At 42.2% G+C, this 15,636-nt stretch overlaps 1 protein-coding gene across 1 annotated transcript in view; it reads right to left on the bottom strand.

Annotated features, from left to right (window-relative positions):
• The window catches only part of SLC28A2 (solute carrier family 28 member 2), a 41,228-nt gene that overhangs the window by 5,928 nt on the left and 19,664 nt on the right, over nt 1-15,636 (bottom strand). Inside the window, exons 6-18 of the mRNA XM_024761356.1 lie at nt 14,773-14,956; nt 12,472-12,613; nt 11,724-11,837; nt 11,298-11,375; nt 10,763-10,843; nt 10,242-10,322; nt 8,741-8,866; nt 8,528-8,658; nt 7,929-8,097; nt 7,557-7,754; nt 6,889-6,970; nt 4,733-4,831; nt 4,455-4,566 (exon numbers count right to left, since the gene is read on the bottom strand). Of these exons, the coding sequence (XP_024617124.1) occupies nt 4,455-4,566; nt 4,733-4,831; nt 6,889-6,970; nt 7,557-7,754; nt 7,929-8,097; nt 8,528-8,658; nt 8,741-8,866; nt 10,242-10,322; nt 10,763-10,843; nt 11,298-11,375; nt 11,724-11,837; nt 12,472-12,613; nt 14,773-14,956 (1,597 nt within the window). The remainder of the gene's footprint in view (nt 1-4,454; nt 4,567-4,732; nt 4,832-6,888; nt 6,971-7,556; nt 7,755-7,928; nt 8,098-8,527; nt 8,659-8,740; nt 8,867-10,241; nt 10,323-10,762; nt 10,844-11,297; nt 11,376-11,723; nt 11,838-12,471; nt 12,614-14,772; nt 14,957-15,636) is intronic.

The following is a 15,636-nucleotide window of genomic DNA, read 5'->3' as shown; positions in this document are numbered from 1 at the left end:
AAGTTTAGTTAACATCCATCAACTCACACAGTTACAGATTTTTCCTTGTGGTGAGTAAAGATATTTTATTTCTCTTTTGATTTCATTTTTGACCCATTGTTCAGGAGCATGTTGTTTAATGTCCACATATATGTGAATTTACCAGGTTTTTTCTTGTTACTCATTTCTAGTTTAATACTATTGTGGTCAGAAAAGACATTTGATATAATTTCAGTCTTCTTAAATATATTAAGACTTGCTTTGTAGCCTAACATAATTTCCATGTGTACTTGAGAAGAATGTGTATTCTGCTGTTGTTGGATGGACTGTTCTGTAAATATTGTCAGGTCCATCTGGTCTAACATGTAGTTTAAGTCCGATGTTTCCTTGTTGATTTTCTGCCTGGATGATCTATCTGTTGTTGAAAGTGGAATGCTGAAGTCCTCTACTATTATTGTATTTTTGCCTCTTCAGATCTGTTAATATTTGCTTTATATATTTAGGTGCTCCATGTTGGGTGCATAAAAATTTACAGTTGTTACATCCTCTTGATGAATTGACCCCTTTATTACTATATAATGACCTTCTTTGCTTCTCATTACTGTTTTGGCTTAAAGTCTATTTTGTGTGATATAAGTATAGCTACCTCTGCTTGTCTGAAAAACTCTCTCTCCTTCAAGTCTGAAGGACAACTTTGCCAGGTAAAGCATTACCAAGCATTGGTTGGTAGTTTTTTTCTTTTTAGTATATCATCCCACTTTTTTTCTGGACTGTAAGGTTTCTGCAGAAAAATCTGCTGATAGTCTTACGGGAGCTCCCTTGTATATAACAAGTTGCTTTTCTCTTGCTGCCTTTACCTATGCTTTCTTTGTCTTAGTTTTGACAGTTTAATTATAATGTGTCTCAGTGTGGGTCTCTTTAGTGTCCCAAAGAGGAGAATTGCAGCCAGCATCTAGATGCAGGCTGATTAGAAGCTGGACCCTCAGGCACCAGCTGGAAAGTATGCAGTCAAACCCCTTTCAGGGAAAGAGTGGGAGATGGACATTTTTGACTGCCTCCTCTACACTGAGCCTTGTGGGGCAGGCGGGGGTTGGTGGGGAGGTAGGCATAGTACAGTCTTAAAAATTGGAGCACTAGATGTTCAGTCTAAACCCTTCACTGCTTAGGGATAAGCTTAGAGTTGGGAGTTTCCTTCCATTATATGGTGCTGTGCCAGGGGTGGGTTTTATGATGAGACTGTTTCTCAGCCTTTCCTACCCAATTCAATGTGGGTATTTTCTCAGTTGTAGGAGTCATTCAGCTAGTTTCTGGATTTTGCTTAGAAGGAATTACTCCATGTGTAGCTGTACATTTGGTGCATCCATAGGAAGAGGGAAATTTAAGCCTCCTTTGTTGTTATCTTGGTCTGGAGTCACTCCAAATATATTTAGCATGAATGAACTGGACAAAAACATTATCTCTTTCAGATTTTAGACACTAATGATGCTTAGTATGTGGCTTTAGGCAAAAAGTCAGTTTCTGTTTTGAAGGCAGAAATGACCAGGAAAGAGTATTCTACTAATTTTTTAGTGAAGTTCAGTGATGTAAAGACAACTCATCATTAAACACAAATTAGCAATTTTCACTTCATTCATTTACTTTAGACTATGCTTACAATGACATCCACTGAACTTCCCCAAGAACATAGGAGTCATAACTATGGCAGATCAATGATCTATCCAGTTTATAATTCATCTTTAATAGTACAGCAAAAGGATTCTTTTTTTCATAGGATGTTGGTTGCTTTCTCTGGTGAAAACCTCCAAACACAGGAGGGTAATGTCTGTTAGCTTGCCACAGTAACCTGTTAAGGAGCTGGTACCCAAACATCTACCTATATACTGAACAGATCATTTACTTAATGACAACTTCCAAATCTATCTCCAGTTCTTTTTTCTCTCCTGAACTTCAGACCCAAGTTGGTTTGTGAGTTGCTTAACTTGATGGTCCCACAGGTACCTCCAAGTCAACATATCCACCTGAATTAAGCCATAATCTCTCCCCTTTACTCTCATTCCTGGAACTAGTCCTCTTCCTGTCAGTGAATGAATGGCATCCCTCAGACCCACTTGCCCAAGCTGGAAAGGGTACAGTCATCCTTATCCTGCCCTTCACTTCAATAACCAATCCTATTGATTCTCCTTGTTCTAGTGCATCTTCATCCTCACAACTACTTAGTATCAGCTCTCATCATCTCTTACTTGGGAGTATTACAGCAATGTGTTTATTGATCTCCCTGACATCCAAATGGCTACCAGCATGATCTTTTGAAAAAACATACCAGTGTTAAGAATTCTATAAGTCAAAGTCTAAATTCCTTACCATTTCACACAAGGCCTTATAAGATCTTTCAGCCTCATCTCTCAGAACTCTCTTCATTCACCCATATATCACTACTAATACACACATCTTTTGCTTTTGAAGAACCAAACATTCTAGTTCCTCAAATCTTTCATTTTGTGTGTCCTGTAACTAGTTCTTTCAGTTTAATGATATACTCTTTTTTTTTTCAACTGACTTCTTTCAGTATTTTTTCTTTATCTTTGATTTTCTATAATTTCAAAATATGCTTAAGTATAGTTTTCTTGGCATTTATGCTGCTTGGTGTTTTCTGAGCTTCCTGGATCTGTGGTTTGGTGTCTGACATTAATTCGGAGAAATTCTCAGTCATAATTGTCTCAAATATTTCTTCTGTTCTTCTCTTGGTATACACATTATGTTCTTCTCTTGGTATACACATTATGTGTATGTTACACCTTTTATATTTGTCCCACAATCCTTGGATGCTCCATTCTGTTTTGTTTTTTTTTTTTCAGTCTTTGTTCTCTTTCCTTTTCAGTTTTGAAGACTTCTATTGATATATCTTCAAGCTAGGAGTTCTTTCCTCAGAGGTGTTTAGTCTACTAGTAAGCCATCAAAGACATTCTTCATTTCTGTTACAGTGTTTTCTGATCTGTAGCATTTCTTTTTGGTTCTTTCTTGGGATTCCTATATCTCTGTACTTACATTGCCCATCTGTTCTTGCTTGCTGTCTACTTTATCCATTAGAGCCCTTAGCACATAAATCATAGTTGTTTGAAATTCCCACTCTGATAAATCAAAATCTCTGCCATGTCTGGTTTTGATGCTTGCTCTATCTCCTCAAATTGTGTTTTTTGCCTTTTAGCAGGCCTTGTACTTTCTTCTTGATAACTGGACATGATGTACCCAAAAAAGGAACTGCTGTAAATAGGCCTTAGTAATGTGGTGGTGAGGTGTGGGGAAGGGGAAGCCTTCTGTAGTCCTATGATTAGGTCTCAGGCTTTTAGTGAGCCTGTGCCTCTGCACTGTGAATTTCACAAGTGTTTCTCAGTTTTTCCTCCCCCTTTAAGTGGGATAGGATGGCTAGAGTGGGCTTTAGTTGGGTATTTCCCTTCTTCCAGGTCTGGTAGGCTCTGATAATACCCCAGCTGGTTAGGTTCTGGTTAACTAGCTTCTCCTGAGGGCAGGCCTTGTTTAAAAAAACAGAGTGCTCTGGTGTATTTCAAAATGGCTCCTTTTCCCCTCCCCCTGCCAGAAGAATGAGGGGGGTTTTGTCTGATATTTACTGTGAGAACTTGGTCTAGCTCCCAGAGGTAAAACTCCCTAAAGTGTAGGGTTGCCCCATATAACTGGGTCCCCCCAGAGTTTTTAACATCCGGACCTGTCCTCACTGAGGCTCCAGCAATTAATTTCCGGTTTTCCTGCCCCAGCACAGGATTCTGTGGCAGTTTCCGCTCATGAGTCTCTCCAGTAAGCCGTGTGTTTGCCTGTCTGTCTCTCCAATCTTCAGGTCAGCAGTTTGCCCTGTGTCTCTTACAGATCCAAGAAGAGTTATTGATTTTTCAGACTGTTCAGTTTTTTTTTCTTGTTGTTACGATGGAGTGGTGACTTCTGAGCTCCTTACTTGCCGAACCAGAAAACTATTCTAATAATATCCCAGAAATTGGTAAACAAGTTCATTTTTACACTATCCGAATGCATCATGATTTTATCAATTCAAGTTTATCCTCTCTCAGTCTTCATTTCTGTCTGAAGAAGGCTGTAAGTTTTTAGCCACTTAGGACCATTGCCAAGTCTTCACCTACAACTTATCTATGTTCCAATCACAATAAATACATCACTTCTGATCAGGGAAACCACCCTCCCTTACTTCCCCTCACCCTCCACTTCTCAGTGCCCCAGCAATACAGGTAAAATCTGTCACTTGTCCATGCTAGAGCTAACAGGGAGTATGCATCTAATAAGAGAAAAAAACGGAGATCTAGACCACCACAAATACCTGTCTCCCTTCTTATACGCTCTATTCAGCATCCATGTGATTACCCTCAAGACCTTACTTCTCCCCACTCCCAGAAGATTCCTGAGTGGAGGAGAGCATAGAGGAGGAGGGGGCAGGGATCCCAGTGCTCACTCACCTCTGAAAGAGCTCTCTGCAGCACACATAGGTCTCATAGGTCCGATTGGTGAAACTTGTGTTTAGGAAGGAGACACAGTCAGTTTCAGCTCCCCTGGGGACATAGAGGATTCCTGGGTAAAGGAGACAGAGATGCTAAGGGGAAGCTTTTACACATGCTCCTTAAGGCTCTTAATTCTTTGGGTATAAATTGAGAACACTGCAGATTTGGTGCCTTTTCTATGCATATGTGAGATGGAGAGTTAAAACAATATTCTGAGACTAAGCTGAGACACTTACCTGCCACACAGGCGCTGATAAGGGATACACAGGCCCCTGTGAAGAGGGCACTGACCACAACCTTGGACAAGTCACTCTTCCGGTGGGGCACCATTGATGCTGCGGACAACACAACAAAATAATTCAATCTCTTCCCCACGAGGCAATTAGGCATATACCCCATGAGACCCCATTAGAAGAATGCTGAGGATCAAAATGCGGCAGATGAACAGCATTCTTACCACCAACCACCAGAGGCTGGACAGTGGTACCGTAAGAAGTGTGTACATTCATTAGTCCTAAGGGGTCACTAACTTAGACATTCCCCAGGTCAAGGATTGTGTGTCTGACCCTAACTATTTAGTGGTTCTGCGAACATTCCCAAGATATATCTGAATTAAGCAAAGCCCTGGGTTGCTCCAGACACGTGAAAATGCCTTGGGTGTTCACTAGTTGAAATCTGCATTCTTAACCTGGACAGAATTAGACTATTTTGAGCCAGAGAAATAAGGAGGGCAACATTCACCTAAGCCTTAGTCACATGATGCATATCCCACTACTGGATGACAAGCTCACAATCAGATTGTAATCAGGCATCAGAATTAGAATACAGGGACTTTCCTGGGGGCGCAGTGGTTAAGAATCCGCCTGCCAATGCAGGGGACACAGGTTCGAGCCCTGGTCCGGGAAGATCCCGCATGCCACGGAGCAACTAAGTCTGTGCACCACAACTACTGAACCTGCACTCTAGAGCCCACAAGCCACAACTACTGAAGCCTGCACACCTAGAGCCATGCTCAGCAACAAAGAGAAGGCACCAAAAGGAGAAGCCCGTGCACCACAACGAAGAGTAGCCCCCGCTCACTGCAACTAGAGAAAGCCCATGCACGGCAACGAAGACCCAACACAGCCAAAAATAAATAAATAAATATTTTTAAAAAAAGAATTAGAGGGCTTCCCTGGTGGCGCAGTGGTTAAGAATCCGCCTGCCAATGCAGGGGACACGGGTTCAAGCCCTGGTCTGGGAAGATCCCACACACCGCGGAGCAACTAAGCCCATGTGCCACAACTACTGAACCTGCGCTCTACAGCCCGTGAGCCACAACTACTGAGCCCACACGCCACATCTACTGAAGCTTGCACACTCTAGAACCCGTGCTCTGCAACAAGAGAAGCTACCACAGTGAGAAGCCCGCGCACCGCAATGAAGAGTAGCCCCTGCTCGCGGCAACTAGAGAAAGCCCGCGCACAGCAACGAAGACCCAACACAGCCAAAACTAATAAATAAATAAACAAAAATAATAAAATAAATGAATACATTTATTAAAAAAAAGAATTAGAATACAGACAAGTGTTTAACAGAAGGGAAAAAGATAAACTGAAAGGAAATTGTTTTACCTTTAATTGTTCGATCAGCTACCAAGTGAATCAACTTAATGATTCTAGCCCAGAATATGAGTGCCATAAAAAATGGACACACTGAGCTGTATTTTTCTTACACTTTATTTCTCACTTGGATCTTCCAAACTCTTGGAATCCCCTGCCTTCAAGGACAATTCCACTTTCCTCATATTATTTCCTCCAGCCATCACCATTCAGCAAGATTTTCAGCAATCTAATTGTATCTATGTATGCTTCACATACTCACTCCTCCCACACCGGGTGACTTGTAGCTTTTAATCCAACACTTCACACCACTTGCTCTAATTATCTATCTGCCTTGTGTGTCTGCTGCGTTTATTTGTCCTTTGATTCCTTGTGCAATGCTTAATTCTGTGAAGTCAACTGGCGTGCAGCACAATTTCAGAAAGTGCCTTCACTACTGAATAAAAAACAAAATATCTTTACTATATATGCACTATGTCCATTTAATGGCAAAGTAAAAATAATATCATTATAGTCTTCCTCATAGGGAAAATAAAAATAAAATTGGTCTTTTGGGCCTCCATTTGAAAGGGAAAAAAATGACAGAAGTTGAGATTGCAAACCCAGCCTGGGCTTCATGAATAGTCAGGTAGCATGATTACCTTAACTCCAAATTAACTTTCACCTGAGAGGCCCATTTCACATCAGCTTCTCTATCTGGTCTCAACTCATACTGAAGTACGAGGAGTGCCCGCTACAGATGCTGGGAACTGGCTGGCATACTGGGTAGCTGGGAAAATGAATTAACTCACTCAAGCCTCCCAGTGTGATTCCTATGGAACTAAGATTGGCAAATCCACAGAGTGAAAATGTTGTAATGATTTCGGCTCTCACCTAGGGAAAACAAAAATAAATAAGTAAACTCAGTCCTATATGTGCAGTCGTATAATCATGATAGACGTTCCAGAGTACTTAGAACCCCCAATCTTGTGTGTGCTACTCTAAGGAATATGGAAAGGATGCCCAGAAAAGAATCGCTTCATGCGTTATTACAGGGATAATGATATGGAACCACCATGACCTCTTTACCCAATGCTCTTCTTGTTGAAGCCTATGAATTAGGAGGTCTAGGAATGAGGATGATTGAGAGAAAAGAGATAGAGGGAGAGAAAAAAGGAGCGCAGTTTATAGCAATTTAAACTTATAAATGAAGGAGACCTTAGACTATCAGAAATAGTATCCTCCTTGGACTGTCCCAACTGTAAAGGCTCAGTAATTACATTCTAGAGAGAAGTTGGGTCAGAGTGTACGGGACTAGCACACAGACCTCAGGGCAGCTCAGGCACCGAAGCTAAGCATACTGTTACTCTTGCTTTGTGGTCAGGCCTGGGACCCTGGAAAGGGATCTGTGGGTGTTAAACTTTAGTGTAACACCTTTTGTCTGCCTGGACTGTTTATGCTTTTCTAGATTGTCACTTACAGAAATCCACTGTTTCTCGCCTCCAATCCACTCTTCCACTCCAGAGAGACGTTTGTTTTTGTACTGAGACAGTTGCTGATAGGCCACAAACTCATTTGTGAAGAACTTGATCCCCACCATCTCAGCCACCATCGGACAGTCTGCCCACTCGACACCCATCATGAAAACCACGGGCCTTAGGATATAGGAGCAGATGACCTGGGTGAGAGAGACAGTCAGGAGACAAAGACTTCTCTAGAGCCTTGACTCAGTCTCCTCCACCCTTCTCCTCTCCACGCTCCCTCAGTGCACTGTGGGTCAGGAGGACATGCACAATTCAAGGACTACTTAAACACACCCTAGAGGGACAGCCCAACAAATGGAATCCTTTACCTGAAAAGTGAGTCCCTGTATGTCTACCAGTTCCCCTAGCCAGGAGAGGGCAGCATTGATGAAGGCCAACACGGCCAAAAAAGCAATCAGGTTGGCTGCTACGTTAGCAGCAAGGCCTATGGCATCTGTGGCTCCATTGCTGGCAGCTTCCAGAACATTCTTCTCCTTCCTGTGGTCATTGGGCATAGGGGAAGAATACAGTGTCTAGAGTAATCTCGGCTCCTCAGAGAAGAGCTGTCCCAGTGTCCCAGCAGTGCAGGAGTGCAACAGGAGAGTGCAAGAACAACTTGAGAGATGATGGGGGTTCCTAGTGACCCTTTTTGTGGAAATAACACTGAAGCAGAATCAGATTTAATCGCCATGAAATGGTACTGACACAAAGGACAGAGGATAATGGCATGCAGAAGAGAGAGGCAGGTGGGAGGGTTAAACAAAAGAAAAAAATCAACAGGATTAGCTAAAGGCAGAGGTAGACAAGAGGAGATATGGAATCATATTATTCCTTCTCCAGGAGACTTGAAGCCGCTACCACCATAGCACCACTCTTGACTCTACACCTGACCTCACCATCTCCCAATTATATGCCTCATTGGACTCACCCACGGGGCAATTTTACCCCCTCCTTATTCTTGAACTTGGACTCCTCCACTTCTGGATATACCAGCTTTGACAAAGCAAGAGCAGAAGGGGCAGCCATCACAGAGGCAGAAATCAAGGATGACGCGTCAATCTGTAAGGCCAGACTTAGGAATGAGCATCTACAGAACCCAGAGTTGGGCTCACCCAGGAGTGATCAAACAGACTATGCTTACCCCAAAGGATATGAAGGCTCCCAAGACAGTGCCTGAGATGGTGGCAAACCCTCCAGTCATCACTGCATGGACTTCTGAAAGCGTCATGTCTACAAGGTATGGCCGGATGAGCAGAGGTGCCTCTGTCTATAAAAAAGGAGAAGAGAGTCAGATTCAAGAAGGTACAGCTCCCCATCCCAGAGTGCCCGCCCCAGCTCCAGACACACATCCCTCCAGTGTGGGTGCTCTTCCAAAACTAAGCTCTGCTCTTAGGCTCTCCCAGTGTCTGGCTCACCCCCTCTGGCACCTAATCATATCCTGGCTAGCACTCTTCTCATGTGTTTTCATATCAGTTTGTCTCATCTATTTAAAATTTAGAATGCTATAGAAGACAAACAGTATATTTCTTTTTTATGTTCTCAATGTCTAAACTATATACTCGGGAATTCCCTGGTGGTCCAGTTGTTGGTACTCCGCACTTTCACTGCCAAGGTCCGGGATTCAGTCCTTGGTTGGGGAACTAGGATCCCACAAGCCACGTGGCGCGGCCCAAACAAACAAATAAAAACTATATACTTAGTGAATGAATTTAGTATAGTGTACTTACTGAGTACATATTCATTGCTTAAAAGGTACTCATTAAATGAATTGCAAATAGATTACTGAAGCCCAATGTTGATGAAAGAATCAAAAGAAATAATGTTTGTGAAAATGGTATGAAATTATGAAGACCCAACTAGGTAAAATATATCTAGCATTGACCTAAGAAATTCTTATTATTGAATGAGTGACAACTGTGTGCCTAGTGCTATATGATATGCTAGGGACATTCCTATGAATAAGGCAAAGTTCCTACTCTTAGGACTTTATAGTCTAGCAGAGGAAACTAAGCTGATTATGGAGAATTCCAGCAAAATGCAGCATGCTATGGTAGAAGTGTACAGAAGTATTCTGAGAACATGTCAAATACCATTAATCAGCCTGGGGTCTTAGGAGAGAAAGACCTCAATACTAATTCCTTGTCAGTTTGACAAGCCATTGTCCCTAACATTGAGTTGATCAGTCAGTAGCATATACTGAACACTTACTCCATACAGACAAATGTATCGAACAAGTATTACGGGGACAAGCTTTGGTGTTAGCCCTGAGCAAGGCAAGCTATTGTCTCCTCAGAGATCGTGGAAAACAAAGGTCACAGGAAGAAACCAGAATATGGAGGAAACATCTTTCATAGCCCCTGAAAGGGGATGACTTGGACCAGGCCATTTCCCTAAATTCCTGTGTAAGAAGTTGGATCTGTGGTTAAGTATGTCCCCCTTACATACACCCAAATAAGTATTATTAGGTAAGAAAGGTGAAAGCAATGAGCTGAGTTCCAAGTTTTCTTTCATCAGAGTGACTGGCTGCCCATACAGTCTTCATCTATTTGACTTTTCAAAAGGAAAGCATACATTTCTCAAACTGTTTTCTGCCATACTCTCTGTTCCCCAGAGAAAAGATCAGAAGGCCTCAGGGTGCTTACCATACCCACAAAGATGTTTCCTGCCACAGCCAGGGTCTCTGGGGCAGTGGTGCCCATGGTGATTTGCAAAATCCAGGCAATCTAAAGGGATGCAAAGATCCAAACCATTAACATTAGCAGAAATCTTGGGGTGTATCCATCAAAACTCCTCCTCCGTTATGTTGGTAAGGAAACTAAGGCCTAGAAAAGAAGAGGCACAAGGCCGAGACCACAAACCAAGTTACAAACAGAGCCTGGACCAGAACTCAGGACTCTTGGCTTCCAGAAAAAGTAGATTAAAACTTAGTATGAAATGGCAGTTCAGCCCATTTTTTCTCCCTGCTCTGCCCCTCAGCCTGCCTAGGGCCTGGTCCTGACCACCTGATATCAGGCACGCTTGAAAGAGTTTGCTTTTCACACTCGTTCTAATGCTCTAGATCTGACATATGATCATTTTTTCCCAAAGTAAGTGCCATCTTCATGCCTCTTGATAGATCACAAGACAAAGCCCCACCTCCTGACTGTGCAGGAGAATGACTCACCTTCTGAACTACCCACTGCACAAAGCCCAGGTAGTAAAGAATGGACATCACACATCCAAAGAAAAGGATGATCGGTAAGGCCTATAATGAGAATGATGGGGCAACCAGTGAGATACTACACTGAATGTGCAACTGTGTGCCATACGGAGACTGTATTTCAGGTCTCTAAGTTAAGTTCTTAGCATCCCAAGCACAGCTGATACAGTAACAGATACTCTGGATATTTAAACACAAGCTAGTCTAGGAATAAATTTTAAATGTATTGCAAATCTATTATGCCGTCAATACTAAGCCACAAGGAGATGTTTTCTGAGCCTTCTTCTCCCACCCCTATTTCATTCCAATTTCAGTATGACAATGATCAAAGGGCAAGAGATTAATGCTGCTTCCTATATGGATAAGATCAAATCCTCTTCTTACGGTCAAACTGGTATATAGACTGGCTGATATCTTGGACACACATCTTCGTCATCTCGCTTTATCCCCCTCACCCTCACTGCCACTGACCCTCATTCTTGCTCATGAAACATGTGACCTGAAAAGCGAAGATATCCTTGACCAGCATATCCCCAAAAACAAAACTGGAGCCAGCCACAGTATAGTTGAGAAAAATCTGAAAGAAAAAAAAGAGAGAGAGAACAAGAGTGAAGCCAGAAAGGACACAGGGAAGATAGGATCAGCCTCATGTATGATGAGGACCTAGTGCTGCTACTGAGGTTGGCCTCCCTTTGACAGCATGGGAAGCGGCCTAAGTCACTATGAGCTACTCATTGAATGACAGAGGACTCAGCTGTTCCGTTCTCTTTATTTGTATGCATAGTTGTACCCCAGTATACTCTCTCCTTTCCCACCAGATCACCCACCACCATCACTAACAAGACACAGCCTGATCTCCTCATGCATTCCCCCAGTCTCCTTTCTCTAGGGTTCTAAAAGAGCTCTCATATTCAATTTCTCATACCTGAATCTGGTTTCCCAGCCATTGAAATGCATTAAATCCAGGATCAGCTCTGATGACCAAGATCCCAAAGACAAACTGAAGACCTAGGCCCCAAAGCACTGAACTCCAGGACACCTGGGACCAATAAGAACGTTATTCTAATGTGAGCTCTAAACCCGACTTGTTCATTACCTGGCTGGGGTTTTAAACATGGGTATGTGTACTCTGGAACCACCTTAGCATGTTAACAGTAAATCTGGGGTAAGATGGAACAGGGAGCAGGGGGAAATAGGGCAGTAGTATATAAAGAGCCATATACGTCTATGTGGTTTTCAAAACTATGCCTACAGGTTAGACCTCACACACAGACACACGCACACATACATATAAAAGCATTATAAACCACTACTTTAATATTACTATGTGCAATGCAAGCTCATTCTCTATTGTATTCTATTTTCTTTCTTTCCTTCTTTATTTTTTGTTTTGTTTGTTTTTTCTTTAACACTGGTCTGGATCCACAAAATTGCTATCAAGGCTCACTAACGGATCACAACCTACAGTTTGAAAATAAATGGTCTAGGGCCTGTGAGAACTTTAAACTTCACTTAGGGGCAAAATTGTCAAAGGGGCCAATTCCAGAGATTGTTAAGAACTTAGTTCTATGCCTTTGTAATAAATACTTGGCTCATGCACTTTGTAATTAGTGACACATGGTCCTTGGCTAGCTAGGTATTACTATGCCCACCCTGCAATACCCAAAACTCACTGCACTGTGGTGTTTGGAGCAGGCAAAGAGGATGAGGGTGAACATGCAGATTCCTGCGAAGGAGATCAGCTGCTCTGGCCTTTGGGCTGTGTCTAGAGCCAGCCACAGGATAAGGCCAACCAAGGAGACTCCCGCGAACACACTAGAGAGGGAATTTCAAGACCATGTCATCAAATCAGTGAGTGAATAAGAAATCATTAACTTTACCTCTAAAAAATAGAAATTCACCACAAGGATAAATGAAACAACCCAATAGATTAGACACAGAGACATATCTTTAGAATCATTCATCTGGTGGTTTCCCAGTTAACACCTCTCCCCTCCCCTCAACTCTTTTACTCACAGAATGAAGCTGAAAGAGTCCAATCTGAGGACATACATCTCATGACCTCCTTTTCTTCAAGTTATCATATCAGTAAGATGTGATATAAAGACTTATTCTTTAAGAATGTTCTAATGCATAACCAAAATATTTAAAAAAGAAGGAGGAAAAGTCCTCCCATGGATCTCCACCCACTTTCCAACCACTCCAAGGGCAAGAGTAAAGGCTAAGCCACAAATCAACTACTTAATGCCCTATGGTCCCTTGATGTACCAAACAAACATGCTTGATCAATACATAAACTAGTCTCCTCATGTCTGAGTGTTGGAGTCATTTCAGTTCAAAGGAAAAGAATTAGAAGGTGAATCACATATGAAAAGAAAAGAAAACAAAAAGAGTACATTGTCCGTTGAGATGCCATAGGAACAACGATGATGACGACAGAAGGGATTACAGGTCAGGGTTGAATTTTGGAGCTGTTCTCACTGTGAACTCAAAGTGAATTAAATCTGTCTTCCATGGATAACTAATAAGAACGTGCTGTATAAAGAATTTTAAAATAAAATTTAAAAAATAAAGTAACATAATAAATAAATAAATCTGGCTTCCCGAATCCATCCTGTTAATGAAGAAAGTCCTTTCGCTCTATCCCTCCAGTGTCAAATAAATCAATGATCCAAAATTTAGGCTGTAGTCTGGTGTGTTTCTCCAAATGATCACTGTTGCAAACATCCTGAACAGCTATTTTCTGTGCATCCATTGGACAAAAGGCATAAAAGTGGAACATATAGAGAGTCTGAAAGTTATCCTCTCACCCCAGGCGTGTGATCAAAGGACACGTGCATGCCACAGTTAGTTAGATGAGGTGCGGCTGCTGTAGCATCCAGCTCAGTATACACTGAACAGTGAGTTTGCTCCTTAAACTCTAGGGAATTATAAGACACCAGTTGGTGCAGGAAGTCTGGAGGACTAGAGGGAAAAAAAGCACAAAAAGTATCCGGGAACTAAGGGAGAAACACATGACCACCAAATCAATTTGATAGTTTAATGCTGCTATAAGCCTCTTTGCCTTGATTTCTTCATTGAAGAGGAGTATGGTTTTTCTCATTTCTGATACCAGCCCTGACAATAAACAGACTGAAACTCTTCTCTGAAATGGAACCCCTCCTGCCCCCTAGCAATATTGAGACATGAGGCTATAAGAAACTGGACTAAGTTCAGTGTTCAGAGGCCCGTTCCTATTTGCTCGCTGAGCCTTGGTTTTTTTTGTCTTTTTTTAAACATCTTTATTGGAGTATAATTTCTTTACAATGGTGTGTTAGTTTCTGCTTTATAACAAAGTGAGTCAGCTATACATATACATATCTCTTCCCTCTTGCGTCTCCCTCCCTCCCACCCTCCCTATCCCACCCCTCTAGGTGGTCACAGAGCACCGAGCTGATCTTCCTGTGCTATGCAGCTGCTTCCCACTAGCTATCTATTTTATATTTGGTAGTGTATATATGTCCATGCCACTCTCTCACTTTGTCCCAGCTTACCCTTCCCCCTCCCCGTGTCCTCAAGTCCATTCTCTAGTAGGTCTGCATCTTTATTCCCATCTTGCCCCTAGGTTTTTTGTTTGTTTTTGTTTTTTTTAGATTCCAACTCTATTTACAATAGCCAGGACATGGAAGCAACCTAAGTGTCCATCAACAGATGAATGGATAAAGAAGATGTGGCACATATATACAATGGAATATTACCCAGCCATAAAAGGAAATGAAATTGAGTTATTTGTAGTGAGGTGGATGGACCTAGAGTCTGTCATACACAGTGAAGTAAGTCAGAAAGAGAAAAACAAATACCGTATGAGCCTTGGTTTTGTAAAGTAATGGGGAGGGTCTGAGAGACAGCCCAGGAACCGTCAAAGGAGGAAAAGGGTAATGGATTGGGGTTTAAGACAAGTTGTGGGATGAGGGATATTGAGATTCTTATCTTACCGTTTCATCCAAAGCTTCAGGCAGGAGTTTTCAAGGGGCTTCAGACATCTCGTTAATTTTTCACCAAGGAACCTCTTCAGAAAGCGGTGAACCAGGACTAAAAGCACCAAACAGGTGAGGACGAACAAGGCCAGTGCCCTATGGAAATTCAAGATGCAAGCTGCCAGGAAGTAGGCGGCATAAGCTAAAAAGAGAAAGTACAGAGTAAGGACCAGCAAGGCAGAGCCCCTTAGGACCAAATGAAGATTTAGTCATGAATGTCTGGGACTTAAGGCAGGTAAAACCCTCCAGTGACCTTACCACCCATCCCTGTCAGACTGAGATGCAATTCTCAAGGCCAGGATAGATGGCTAACTGTTTTCTTGGGGTATCCCAAGGAGGAACCAACTTAGTTTGAATGCTGCATATTTTCACTTGACCCTGATAAAATCTCATTCCCTTGATATTCTCTTTCTATCCCTGGAAGTGGATTTGATCAGCACCCACCTTTATACTCTTAAAAAGTCATCTTTTCTCAAAACTTTACAACCCCAGTCATTTTAATCTTTTCTCTTCAGCAGAGCCATTCTTCTAGTAAACAAGGCTAGTACTAGGGGGTACAGCCATATGGTTCTCATTCCATGGCCCCCTGACTCACCCCAAAATATAATTTTTGTTCTCACTACCCCAGCTGCCTCTAATATTCACATCAAAGTCCCATACGTCTCTGACGGTATATTTTAAATAAAGGTTTGCTATCTTTTTTTTTTTTTTTTTTTTTGGCCATGCCCCACGGCTTGCAGGATCTTAGTTCCCCAATCAGGGAATCGAATCCGGGCCCCAACACTGAAAGCACTGAGTCCTAACCACTGGACCACCAGGGAA

This window comes from Neophocaena asiaeorientalis, unplaced genomic scaffold (genome assembly GCF_003031525.2).
Source record: "Neophocaena asiaeorientalis asiaeorientalis breed wild unplaced genomic scaffold, Neophocaena_asiaeorientalis_V1.1 scaffold713, whole genome shotgun sequence".
Taxonomy (NCBI): domain Eukaryota; kingdom Metazoa; phylum Chordata; class Mammalia; order Artiodactyla; family Phocoenidae; genus Neophocaena; species Neophocaena asiaeorientalis.
This window is presented reverse-complemented; position numbering and strand designations above follow the sequence as displayed.